General features: G+C 41.8%; 1 protein-coding gene across 1 annotated transcript in view; it reads right to left on the bottom strand.

The window, feature by feature from the left end:
- The window catches only part of OSBPL3 (oxysterol binding protein like 3), a 95,512-nt gene that overhangs the window by 25,224 nt on the left and 56,648 nt on the right, over nucleotides 1–13,640 (bottom strand). Inside the window, exons 14-15 of the mRNA XM_052638651.1 lie at nucleotides 9,860–10,110; nucleotides 5,813–5,950 (exon numbers count right to left, since the gene is read on the bottom strand). Coding sequence (XP_052494611.1) covers nucleotides 5,813–5,950; nucleotides 9,860–10,110 — 389 coding nt within the window. The remainder of the gene's footprint in view (nucleotides 1–5,812; nucleotides 5,951–9,859; nucleotides 10,111–13,640) is intronic.

Here is a 13,640-nt window from a genome sequence, read left to right as displayed (position 1 = left end):
ACCTTAAATACATCAGTCCTGCAGCTGTCCAGAACCGTAAAGAGTCCTCCTAGTCTGGACGCATCTCCCACCACGAAGGGATGCTTGTGGAAAAGAGAACAAGCGACCAGTCAAAAATCACCCAGGGAGGGGACCAAGGCATTCATCAAACATTTCCCGATTGTCTGCGATGTGTCAGGCACTGTCTTAGTCACTGTGGATACAATGAGAAACAAAAGAGACAAAAATCTTTACCCTCCCGGAATTTACATTTTAGTGCAGAAATGCAATGGGTGGGACAGATATAAGCACATAATTTGCCAGCGGTAACATGGGAAGGAGAATAAGCAAGAATGAAAATGGGAGATGGTGAGTGGGAACGCCATCCTGGACAGGGTGGTTGGGGCAGGACTCTGTGATGGAAATCCCTGAGGCTAAGAGAAGTAAGACAGCCAATCACATAGATAGCCAGGGGAAGTATGTCCAGGTCAGAGGACGCAGCCACCACACAGGGCTGACAGATGCTCAGAATGTTTTAGGAGGAGCAAAAAAAGGTCAGTGTGGCTGAAGCTGAATGAGTCAAAAGTGGGAAGAGGCATGATATCTAGGGGTGCCATCTTAGAGGGCTCTGTGGGCCACAGCCAGAACTTGGGGTTTGATTCCAAGTGACCACAGAAGTCATTAGAGACATCACTGGTTGCTGAGTGCAGAACTGGCTGTGGGAACAAGGGACCAGATAGTGAGTCTACTGCAACAAGCCCAGTCATTGATGCCGATGGCCTGGGCTTGGCGACCAGCACCAGTGGGGTGGCAGTGAAAACGGCTTTAGAAGGAAGACCCTGGGATTTGCTGATGAACAGGATGTGGATTTTAAAAGAAAGCTACTAAGGAGGCGGCCACGAATACTGGTCTGATTTGGGGGGTGGGGAACAGTTGCCAATTATTTTCTCTTCCCCTGAGTTCAGAGTTAAGTACTTATTTGATAAACACATGGTTTCTTTAAAAAAGAAAAATACAGTAAGTAATAACCTAGAAATGCAGAAGCACTGGTTTGGTCACCTTACAGTTGATTTATTGCTTGTTTTACTTGAACAGCTTTGAATTTACCCTGATAATGACTTTAAATGAGATGCCATTTTAATCAGAAGTAAATAACCCTGCCTACGAGTAGATAAAAGAACCACTCAGATGGGTGATGTGACTGTGCACAGTGGGAAGTGACAGGTATGGTATTTTTAAAGTCCAGCCAAGAATGGTTTTTTTTTCAGAATCTGATGAGTAATAGAAAAGGAAGAAGAGCTGTGTCTGTGAAGCAAAGGAGAAAAGACTCCATCTGAATCTCTTACAGTTTAGTAACTTTCAATAACTCTGCTCAGCTCTTCAATCAAAAATTCAACAGTCATGTCTGGACGTGTAAATGCTGAAAATGACTTGACCTGACAGCTGAAGTTCCTGGTAATCAGGAAAAGCCACATTCAGACAATAGCTTAACTGCATATCCTTTATGGACACCAAACTGTCTCCAAAGGTACAGAAAAAAGAAGCAAAGTGAACTGAAATGACTTTTCTGACCAGTCTAGTCCCTGATGAAACTCCAACCAGGCTGCCCGAGAACCAATGAGGAAGAACCTGCTGGCCGGACCCTTAGTCCCTGAGAAGGGAAAGGAAGTCCTTTCCTCCTGGATTCTCCCTTTTCTGGGCTTATTTAGAAAACCAAAGCTGAATCAGATTTCTTGGCAGAAAGGAAACCGCTCCCCTGAGAAGGTGGAACAGTCAGAGGTTAGCACATGTGACAGGAATGTTTATGACTGATTCCTGAATGTTCCTTGTTCACAAAGGCCACTGCCCAGCCCGCAATGGGAGCTGACAACACACTCCTATGTGAGTTTGCAGGATGAAAGGTTTACTTGACAATGACAGGCAAATCCGACAGTCTGAACAGAGTACAAAAGGCTGTTTTCACATGGGCAACTGATGACTCTGGCAGCTCTGAGCACAGTCACTAAATTTACACAAGGCATACCAAAAAAAGGTCAGGGAGAGAGGATGCTGGAATAGACACAGAGGGTTTCAGCTGAGGACCACTGAAAGGCTCTGATGGGCCAGGCCTTGGTTTTCTCATCTGTAATTGATCCTTGCCTCACTGGCCACACAGGGTTATTGCGAAGATCAAACAAGATCCTGATCAAGTTTGAAAAGCATAAAGTACTTTGCAAGCACCATACTAGTTAATTGTTAGGAAAATTTGAACAGCAAGTGCCTTCTCTCGTTTCTGACTGCATGAGTCATTTTGATACTGCATTTTTGGGCCTTTTACGTGAGAGATGATATAAAGAGGGCAAGCTTCCATGTAGCTGAACTCTGTGAAGTAGCACTTACTTCAACTTCCTTAGCCACTGACAACTCCAAACACTTCCCCATCCCCACCAAAACCACAAGCAAATGAAATCCCAGGGCTTGGAGGAAATGGATAAAAATCACTTTCCAAATCACCCAACTCTGTTGTCTAGAAAACTCAGTAGAAAAGCTGAGTGATCTGTTTTATTCTAGGTCCTTTCACCTGGAGATATCTCCATCAGTGTCCTCCTTAGACTAGAGTTCCACCCCAAAATATTAATTCAGGGGTTCTGTTCAGTTTATTACATCAGTCATTCAGCACCTCTACTCATTGTAGAGAAGTACAAGAAAGCAAAGCAGCCCCCAAACTCCGAAAGCTGCAGTCCATCACCTACAGATACAGACACGGGTGGAGTCATGCTGTCTCCAAAACAGAGCGTCTTCTGGGCTAGAAGCAGAAGGAGCCAGACCGGCAGGTACCAGCATAAAACAGAATAAATGCTCGGGCACTCTCTTTAGATGTGTTAAATTAGAAAGCCTTCACACACAACAGTAGGCTGGTCAATGTAACCAACAAGGGCAAGAGAGGGAATAGAGGAGGCTAAATTGACATATTGCCTGCTGGCTGGGAAAGGAGGACCCTGGTCAAAACCCTTTCCACTCCTGGGGCAGCAGACAGCCTGGCAGATTGAATTAATCAGTTATCTCTCCATCTCACTGTACACTTATGTGATGACCACAATTTTGTCTTCCTTAAGAAATCTGTCTATGGGAAAACATCCCTGGTCAGGCTGACCAAAGCCATCTGGTCCCCATGGCAAGTCTATTTTATATTCTAAAGGCACAGGGTAGTATTCTGATTTATAGAACAGTCTCTTATAAATTTAGCTAGTGTGATTCTGTCCCTGAGAGACTCATTCACACTCAGATGTATTAAAAGACTCAACTACCTATGCTATAAGGCTAAATTCCAGACAGACGAACTGTCTCCCTCGTGATCGGGATGGTGGTATTCCCATGGTGAAGCCAGCTGTTAGGACTCCTGGCAGCCTCCTGGATGGCTTTCTGTCAGAGACTCAGCAGTGACATTATGCTACTTTTGAACCATCTGAATCAGTAGAGTAGATATAGGATATATTACTTCAACAATCTTCTAGCTGTTCATAACACTGGGTATTAAAAAGCATTTTAAAAGTTGCCTTGCCTCTCAGTATAAGAGCAATAATCAAGTACTGAATGTGCTTCACATCAGTTCAGTTCAGTCGCTCAGTCGTGTCTTACTCTTTGCGACCCCATGAACCGCAGCACGCCAGGCCTCCCTGTCCATCTCCAACTCCCGGAGTCCATCCAAACCCATGTCCATCGAGTCAGCGATGTCATCCAACCATCTCATCCTCTGTCGTCCCCTTCTCCTTCTGCCCTCAATCTTTCCCAGCATCAGGGTCTTTTCAAATGAGTCAGCTCTTCGCATCAGGTGGCCAAAGTACTGGAGCTTCAGTTTCAGTGCGTTATTTCACTTATCCTTCCTGCAGCTTATGAACTAAGCATGATCATCCCTATTTCACAGAAAAATAACTGAGGTTTAGAAAGTTTAAGTAGCTTATACAAGGCCACACAGTGGTGGGGTTAGGATGAATACGGTCCATATCACTCCTAGCACGCCCTATGCTACTAAAAATGACCAGATCTCTTTCTTATTTATTTCCTTGGGATCCATTTCATGGAACTAAAGACTAAGCTATGTAACTCTTTCCATCTCTGTGCACACACGTCCAGGGGCTCCCTTTTCTTTCTCCCTGCCACCACAGGGGAGCCACAGATCCCAAATCAGCCCTGCCCTGTCAGGGGCTCGTGGAATTGAAGCTCAGTGTTACACAAGCGTGTGTTACTACTCTTTTCTTCTGCCTATTCATCCTGTCTTGATTGTCTGCTGTAGTCTGGAGCTATTTTTGGCCTTTGTTTTATTCACATGAGCGCACAGAATACCATGGTAACCAAATTATATTTTCATGTATTCACATTCCATTTTAGGTTTAGTGTTTAAATAACCCAGTTGAATTTGAATCACATTATCTTACCCTTTAACTACTGATTTAAACCCCTACTGTTTGAATATCAGTGTTTAAATTCTTGTTTTAACTGCTAACCAGAAAACAATTGACAATGTGCTTTGGGATTGTTGACTAATCATTTTCATTTGAGTTTCAGAGAACGCTGCTCATAATTCACAGTTAAGACCAGCACCATCTTCATAAGACTCTCAGTCACACCACCCTCCCCTTCTTACTTCCATAATACCAGTCCACTTATAAAGAAGCCCACTTATAAAGAAGGCACCAAGATAATAGGAGGAAAATCATGTTTTAGCAACTCATCCTTTTATCCTCAGTTTTCTACGAATTGGGAGGGAACCAATGATGTTTCATGTTCCCAGGATAACATTTAGGGATACACCTGTTGAGGTGCTGCCTTAACGCGATGGGAGAGAAGTGGTCTTTATTTTCAGTCAAGTTGCACTCTATTTCAGCTAAACAATTCCTTATTGACAGATATTGTGGATGTTCCCAACATTCCACTACTGCAAGTTATGCTGTCATACATAGGTCAATAAGGATAGCAAACCCTCATGTAACAATTCCTACTTCAAGGATAAGTGCTCTAAACTTTGTAGAGAATAACTCATTTTATCATTGCAAAACCATCTGAGTCTGCACCATTATCCTCATCGCCACTTTAAAGAGGAAACTGAAGTACAGACAGGTTAAGGAACTTGCCCTGGGTTGCAAACCTAGTGAGAGAGAGAGCTGAGATTGGAATCTAGGCTGGCTGAGTCCAGAGATACAATTCTTGAATATTACCCACTGCTAACAGGTGGGAAGGGTCTTGTGGAACCTCAGGGAACTCGGGCTGTGTGAGCATAAGGTTTGTCCCTCTATTAGCTGAGGGACAGATGTTCTTGTCTGCCTCTGGCCCATCACCCAGTGCAGTACCCCAGCACCTAAAACAATGCTAGGCATGTGGTATAATCTTGAGAAGTATTTATGGATAGAATGAACAAATATATGAATGAATGATTTCTCTTAAATCAAAACCAAGAATAATGCATTTATTTGGTGCTCCTGCTTCTGATGGCAGTGCTCCTGTTTTAGAATGGTGATGTCAGCGAGCTAGGCTGCACACTTTAAATCTCTTAACTTGCAGTTTGGGCAAATGCTTCGTGCTTTAAAAATTCCTCTCTGCTACACGTTTAAACAGAAAAGACTGTGGTGATGCACACAGCCAAGCGAGCCCCAGCCTGGCTAGCACCTTTAAGCCCATGGGTGGTGGCAAGGTTTCAGCGGAAGGAAACCGATCTCTCTCTTTATGTGTAGAAGCACTGTAATTATCTCTGTTACTGGGAAGCCAGTGACAGGTGGGAAATAAATATTCCAAAAGCATGCTTAATGGGAGACATGAGCAACTTCTCCCAACAAACAAAAAAAGGGTGTATACGTACCTGTTCTGAAAAAAACCGGAAGCCCTTGTCCTCACGAATACATTCATATGTTTCTCCAAGGACCGGATTAAAAGGCTTACTCCCGGCACGGAAGTAGCTAGATGCATATGCGGACACGGCAAAGGCTGCCACGTACACCTAGGGAAAGGGCAAGAACCTGGTTATTCCTCCATCACAAAGAAATTTATTTTCACAAAGACATGAACAAAATATAGCTTCTCTTTCTCTCTTTCCTGTTTATTTCAAAAAAAGGCAAAGATTTGTCCCTGGTTTAATGACACCCAAATGGACTTTGGTTTCAAGTTGTGGGTTTAAATAGTGTTCATTTTGGCCCCAGAGGCAAATGAATCAGATTGTCCCTTTGGTTTGATGCCTGCAGGTGGATAAAGGCTTTCAAGATGGTGAGTCAGTCCCTCGAAATCTGCCACTATCTGACAATCCTGACGTTGTCCTAAGGCTCTGGAGGAGGAGAGGGACAAAGAGCATTAAAGCCTAACTTCCCTCAAGATTCAGGAGTAAGTCACAGGGAAATCTGCTCAATACTCTGTAATAACCTAAATGGGCAAAGAACTTGAAAAAGAATCAATACATATACTACGCATATAACTGATTCACTTTGGGGTACACCTGAGACTGACAACACCGTTAATCAACTATACTCCAAGATAAAAAAAAATTTAAGAATAAGCATCCTAAGTTTAACCATTCGCAATTTGGTATTGCAAAAACAAAAAAAAACTCATCTGACCAAAGAAAATCTGTGCAAGTCATTTCCTGAGCCTGGGTAATGAGTCACAGGACAGAACACATTAGCTTTCAAGAAGTTTTGTTTTTCTTGGAGGAAAAATGAGAACTCAAAAAGCAAAAGAAAGGACTTCCCTGGTGGCCCACTGGATAAGACTCCATGCTTCCAATGCATGGGTCATGGGTTCAATCCCTGGTTGGGGGAACTAAGATCTGAAATGCCACATGGCATGGTCCAAAAAAAGTTTTTTTTAAAGGAAAATTATAGGTGAATATGAAATGAAAAGAATCTTATTAGTTCTGGCTGTGAGAGTCTCAGTGTTTTGCACAGCTCCCCTTTCAGGACACTGAAGAGCCACAGTAAAGGCCCACCTCATTTTACTGTGCTTTATTGTGCTTTGCAGAAACTGCGATGTTTATAAATTGAAGGTTTATGGCAACTTTGCAGCAAGTAAGTCTGTTGGTGCCATTTTTCCAACAGCATTTGCCACTTCATGCCTTTGTGTCACATTTTGGCAATTCTCACGATATTTCAAATTTTTCCTTTAGCAGTGAAGCATTTTTAAAACTAAGGTATGTAAGTGAAAGTCGCTCAGTTGTGTCTGACTCTTTGCAACCTCATGGACTATAAAGTTCATGGAATTCTCCAGGCTAAAATACTGGAGTGGGTAGTCTTTTCCTTCTCCAAGGGATCTTCCCAACCCAGGGATCAAACCAGGGTCTCCCACATTGCAGGCAGATTCTTTACCAGCTGAGCCACCAGAGAAGTCCAAGAACATTGGAATGGGCAGCCTATCTCTTCTTCAGAGGATCTTCCCAATCTAAGAATCGAACCGGGGTCTCCTGCATGGGTTAAGAATTTGCCTGCAATGCAGGAGACCCTGGTTTGATTCCTGGGTCGGAAAGATACCCTGGAGAGGGGATAGGCTACCCACTCCAGTATTCTGGCCTGGAGAATTCCGTGGACTGTATAGTCCATCGGGTTGCAAAAAGTTGGACACGACTGGGCAACTTTCACTTCGCTTGATGTTAAAAATTAAGGTATATATATTGTTTTTTAGATACAAAGTTATTGCATACTTAACAGACTAAGTATAGTGTAAACATAAGTTTTATATGCACTGGGAAACCAAAAAACTTATGCAACTCACTTTATTGTGATACTTGCTTTATTGAAGCAGTCTGGAACCAAATACACAATATCTCTGAGGTGTGTCTGAATTCTTTTGGTCTTTTGAGAGGGAGGAGGGCAAAAAAATTAAACCTAAGTAGCAATAGCAAATTTTCCTTTCTAATACTGAGTAATAATCTCAATGTTTCCTCTTCTCTGCCTATTTCATAAAGTTTCTTATATTGGGGAAAAAAGCTGGGTATCTTTCATAAATGTTCACTAGTCATATAATTTTCAATGCCTTTTACAAGCTGGACCCACCTTACCACCTCATACTAGAGTGTATAAACACTCTAGAGTAGCTGGAGAGCTTCTTAAAATCAACTTGTGCTCAGTTCAGTCTGTTCTTGAAACCTGGGTATCTGTTCCTCTCTCTGCTTTCTCAGATGTCTGTTTTCTGATTAGCAGCAAGGTCACATGTCTAAATGGAATGTTGAGTCAACCCTGAATCACCTTCACAATTTAATAGAACACATGTTGAAAAGAACCTGGAATCATTCATGATGCAGGAGGAGAAGGAAGGGAGGAAGCAGGCAAAACAAGGCATCTTCCTTGTGGGCTGCCGACATGAGAGAGAATCTCTGCAGGGGTAGAGTTGACCCTCATACTTGGAGCAGCAAACCTATTACATGGGCTAGGTTTCTCCCTAATGCTTTTCTGAATTTTCCTTTCTTAATGTATTGGCGCCTTTCCTCAAACTACTTCTCAAGGTCAAATGACTCCAATCAATCAGCTGACATCCTAAGGGTCTCTAAATCACTACAAAAATGAAACACCTTTAAAAATGCTTTCATCTTCAAAGTCAACCATGCTCTTTAATGAAAAGCACTGTCCACAAATGATAACTTTTAACGCTTTCCTTGGAATCTATTTACCTCCCTTTGTTCACAGAAATTCTCTGGGGGAAGAGTAACAAAGAAGACAGAAAATAAACAGCTTGTTTTTCTCTGCTACTCCTATTATCATTAGTATCAAGATACAAAATCTCTTTGATGGGCGAAGTCCCTGGAGACAGTATGGGATGAGACGGGATGTCTCTTTCAACCAGAAATTAAGATTTTCCCTTAATCCTCAAATTACTGAAGAAATTTAAGTTTTAACGAGAGTTTAAACTGCAGAATGTGCACAATTTAGAAAACAAAGGCATCCTCCACCAGTAAGAGGGTGATGTCTGGCTGGGTCCCTGGGGCTGGAGGTGAGCCCTCCGATTCAGCCAATCAGCAAATGCCCAGGGCAGAGATGCTGAATGTGGGGGAGGACACTGATGTGCCAGCATCCCACACAATGAGCTTTCTGTTGAGCAGGTAACATATCAGAAGGCAAAAAGAGGAAGAGGCACTCAGTTTTGAAGAGCAAATAGCCACAGTCACAGAAAGGGTTGAGTTGGCCACAGTCTTATCACCAAGGTACCCCTGTCCTCTGTCTCCATAAGACAGGGGAAGAATGAGAAATTCTTGGAGGCCCCTTTATTGGAAGCCCCATTACCCGATTAGAACTGATACTAAGTAAAGGACAGAAGATTAATTTTTCTAGCATGATTTTTATCCTTTAACTTATTCTATAGAAGAAGAAGTGGGGAAGGGGAATCAACTATACTCTGATAAAAACTGATTTTAAAGTAGTGGCAGGGGGAGAAGAATCTTTCTGATGTGAAAACCTCTTCTGTGACTGAATGATATTTTCTAAAAATTCAGGGGCTGACAGGACAATTTCAAAAATAAACCAAAACTTTCTCATGGGAAATTTACCCTGGACAACAAAACAAAAAAGAGCTCAAAAAATTAAATTCTCCCCACTCAGGGTAGTAAAGACAAACACTCAGACAGCCCTCAAGACATGTTTTCCAGCCAGGCAATATCAGAACAATCACATGGAAGGTTCTGGAGAAAGAGGAAGCCCAAAACCACAGAGCAGAACTATCCTCAGGCAGCAGCTGTTACAGGGAAGCTGCTCTCAATGGCCATTCCTGACCAGGTGACTGAAAACAGCCAGGCAGAGATGGGAAGCGGAGGTGGCTGGGAAATGAGCCTCTCTGATGAGCAATCCAGGTGGAAAGCGGAGGGACAGGAGCCCTGCTGTGCCCGCAGCTCAGCTGCGAAGGCAGGTCAGTGAGTGGCAGGATGTGTGCTCACCATCCTCTCCAGGGCGTTGGGCAGCTGGGCGGCCTTGTCCAGGAGCTCGCTGTACTCCAGCTCCTCGCAGAGCCTCTGCAGCGTGTTGAGGGGCTCATTGAGCTCCACCGGCATGGCCACCTTAGACAGGTCCTTCCCGATGTTGTTTCTCAGGATGTTCCATAAGCTGATGTTACTGGACTTGGGGCACGGTGCCGGCAAACACGTCCTTCTTTTGGATTTGGCCTCCCCACCACTATCGATCACTGGCCCTGAAAGGGAAATCAGCCTGGTTGCCTTATACAGATTTTCATTTTAATTTACTACTGAAAAGGAAAAAGAAATCCTCCTTACTGAGCAAGTACACAACGATACTGTTAATCTCAATTGTCCAGATTATAACTGAAAGTCAGACAATAAAAAGAATCTTGAGCAGCTAAATGGAGCACCTGAAACTATAAACACTTTAAAACTCACCGACTTTCTTTGCAGGGAACTCTTCATGCTACTGCTCAAAAGCTAGTTCTTCAGAGTTTATATGCACTGAGGATAATATTGGAAACTGCTATGCCCAGAGTAGGTTACTTCTAATCTCCTTAACTCTGTTTAAAAGCACTTCAAGTTTTGATAAAATTTTTAAAAAATCTTTTAAAAGATCATTTCAAATTCTGATAAAACAATTGCACATATTACAGGAAAATTATAAAGGAAATAAAAGTCATCTATTATCCCACCACCTAGAAATAGTAGCCATTTATATTGGAGTATTTTCATTTATTATTTTCTCCATACAGTTCACAACGTTTGTAGAGTTTAATGCTTTGCTTAATCAGTTAAAATAAATATTTTTCTATGCTACCCAGAATTCTTCTAAAACAGTTTTAATGAATGTAAAACAATTCCATGCTATGAATAAGTCCTAATTTTTTTAATCATTCATCTACTGTTGGACTTCTAGATTTGTTTCAATGTTTTGTTATGATGAAAAAAAAGTAGTTAATGTACATATCCTTATATATTTGATCGCATCTGATTATTTTCTGGGGACATATAGAAGTGGGATTATTATGTCTAAGAACTCAAACATTTCTAGACCTTTGATTCATGTGAGCCTGTGTGTGCTTAGTCGCTCAGTCGTGTCTGACTCTTGCGACTCATAGACTGCCAGGCTCCACTGTCCAGGAGATTCTCCAGGCAAGAATACTGGAGCGGGTTGCCACTTCCTTCTCCAGGGGATCTTCCCGACCCAGGAATCAAACCCAGGTCTCCTGCATTGCAGTCAGACTCGTTACCAACTGAGCTACAAGGAAAGCCCTCATGTGAGCATACTGCTCTTCAAAATTTCCCATTTATCAGCAAGCATGTACCAGTGTCCATGTTCTGAGGTCATTCTAGGCTTGTCAGCATTCATTTTGAATTCTTAAAAAATCATTAGGTGGACAGTGCTATCTCCTTGTTTTAACTTACATTAAAAAAATTCCTATTGTGACTTGGAATGTTTTCATGAATATTCTTTTCTGAATTGTCTGCTTTCCTAATCATATATTAAGACATAATCTTTTGTTTCTATATTTGCTTTACAATTTAATTGCCACTTGACATTTATCTTTAACATTTGGCCTACACAGCTTTTTAAATGAGTGAAACATTTACGTCTTAGATATTTACACCCATCAATTTTTTCATTTCTGATAACTTCCATTGCTTTTTGCTCTGAAATTCTTTTTCCACCCCCATCACAACCTATTTTAAAAAGAAACCTTTTGCATTATACCAACATATGAGAAAATGGTATTTTAAAGTCAACCACTCTGAATATTGAGGCTGCTTTGATGAACAGGAGAATATGAAAGTGAGGTCATACTTTGAAGTCTCATGTTAATCTAAACATGCAATTAAATTCTGAATTTGTTTCAGTTGCTCAACATGGGGAAAAATCAAGTAAACAGCTGCTAACGATAAGAGTCTTTAAAAACTGTGTTCCCTGTAATCTCAAAATACTTTGTTTTAAAGAAAGATTACACTACTACTGGAGAAGACTCTTTGAGAGTCCTTTGGACAGCAAAAAGGTCAAACCATTCAATCCTAAAGGAAATCAACCCTGAATATTCATTGGAAGGACTGATGCTGAAGCTCTAATAGTTTGACCACCTGATGCAAAGCACCTACTTATTGGAAAAGACCCTGAGTCTGGGAAAGATTGAGAGCAGGAGGAGAAGGAGGTGACAGAGGATGAGATGGTTAGATGGCATCACAATCAACAGACATGAGTTTGAGAAAACCCTGGGAGACAGTGAAGGAAAGAGAAGCCTGGCATGCTGCAGTCCATGGGATTGCAAAGAGTCAAACACGACTTAGCAACTGAACAACAATACTACTACTAATAATAATGGCTAATACATGCCTAGCTTTTTACTCTGTGACAGTCTTTCAACCACTTTACATATACTGTTTCACTCAAGCACTTTACATATATTGTTTCACTTATCCTTTGCAACAACCTCTTGAGATAAACAATATTATTAGCCCCATTTTACAGGTGAAGAAAACTGAGGCACAGAGAACTTGAGAAAGTTGCCCTAGAATACATAACCAGTGAGTGGCGGAGCTGGGATTAACTGAGGAAATCCAGTTCCTAAATCTATATTCCTAACCATTGAACCCCCACATAGCACCCAATGCAGTGACAGAACTGAATATGTGCATACTGATTTGGGCAGGTCGGGGAGGGGTATAAATTAATAGGAAACACTCTAAATACCTAGCTTTTACTAAGGATTCAAAGAAATTTTAGTGTGGTAATTTTTCAAGACCTGGATCCAATCCTATTTCCTTCTGTAGGAAATATGTGTCCTAAGATGCAAAGGTTATTTCTACATATAATCCTTTCAGTAGAGTACTGATATGTAGAGATCTAATCTTCCAATTATTGCCGAAGAAGAAAGTTGGGTTTGGACCAGTGTTTGTTCAAGCTAAGAAAACACTGGTCAGTAATCTAGCAACATGGCTGTGGAAAAGAGAGAGAACTGGTCTTCACCTCTTACATGCTTTTCCTGGCTGGTGCCAACTCAGCACAGGTGTGGTCTTAGGTCCCTGGGCAAGTCCTCTGTTCTAACTTTGAGCTCTGAACTGTCTAATCCCTCGGTTCCCCTTGGGATCCTCCTTAAGGCCTCAAATAGAAGGAGACTTTGGTGTTTGTCTGTCTTCGTCATTAACAACGAGGGTTCCCATTTAGTGCGGGTGTTGTTTGCTAAAGAAATAACTGATGCTTTCTCATTTCTCTTTCAGTTCACCTTTTTGTTTTTTTTTCTTTTTTTTACAAAAAACAGCATTATGAACTTGCTTCTATATGACTGGTCTTTACCTTTGAATCACTGGTTCTCAGACTTTTCCACCAAAGGGTTAACCTCTCCAAAAACAATTCAGGAATGACAGAGCATAATGAGCTTCTGACTTCTAGCAGGTATGATGCTGGAAGGATGTTCTTCCAGAAGACAGCAAAATTACCTGTCTTTTTTGTAATCTTCAAAGAGCAGGCTCTTTGGCTTACAGATCACAACTCATCATCATATTTAACATGCACTTACTGAGCTGGGAAACACTGAAACATCAAAACGGACCTGACATGGTCCTTGTCTTCTGTGTAGATATGAAAAGAGGTGGTGTTCTGGCATAGATAAGCCTTCAGACCCCAGGCACACTGAGTACCAAAACTGGGAGTATTTGATGCTACAGGACTCATATAGAAGCCTGTTTTGTGGGCAGATTCTTCTTAAGATAGGTCAGCTTCCTAAACAAGCTT

Source organism: Budorcas taxicolor, chromosome 4 (assembly GCF_023091745.1).
Source record: "Budorcas taxicolor isolate Tak-1 chromosome 4, Takin1.1, whole genome shotgun sequence".
NCBI lineage: Eukaryota > Metazoa > Chordata > Mammalia > Artiodactyla > Bovidae > Budorcas > Budorcas taxicolor.
Note: the sequence above shows the minus strand (reverse complement) of the source record. Positions and strands in the feature narration are given on the sequence as shown.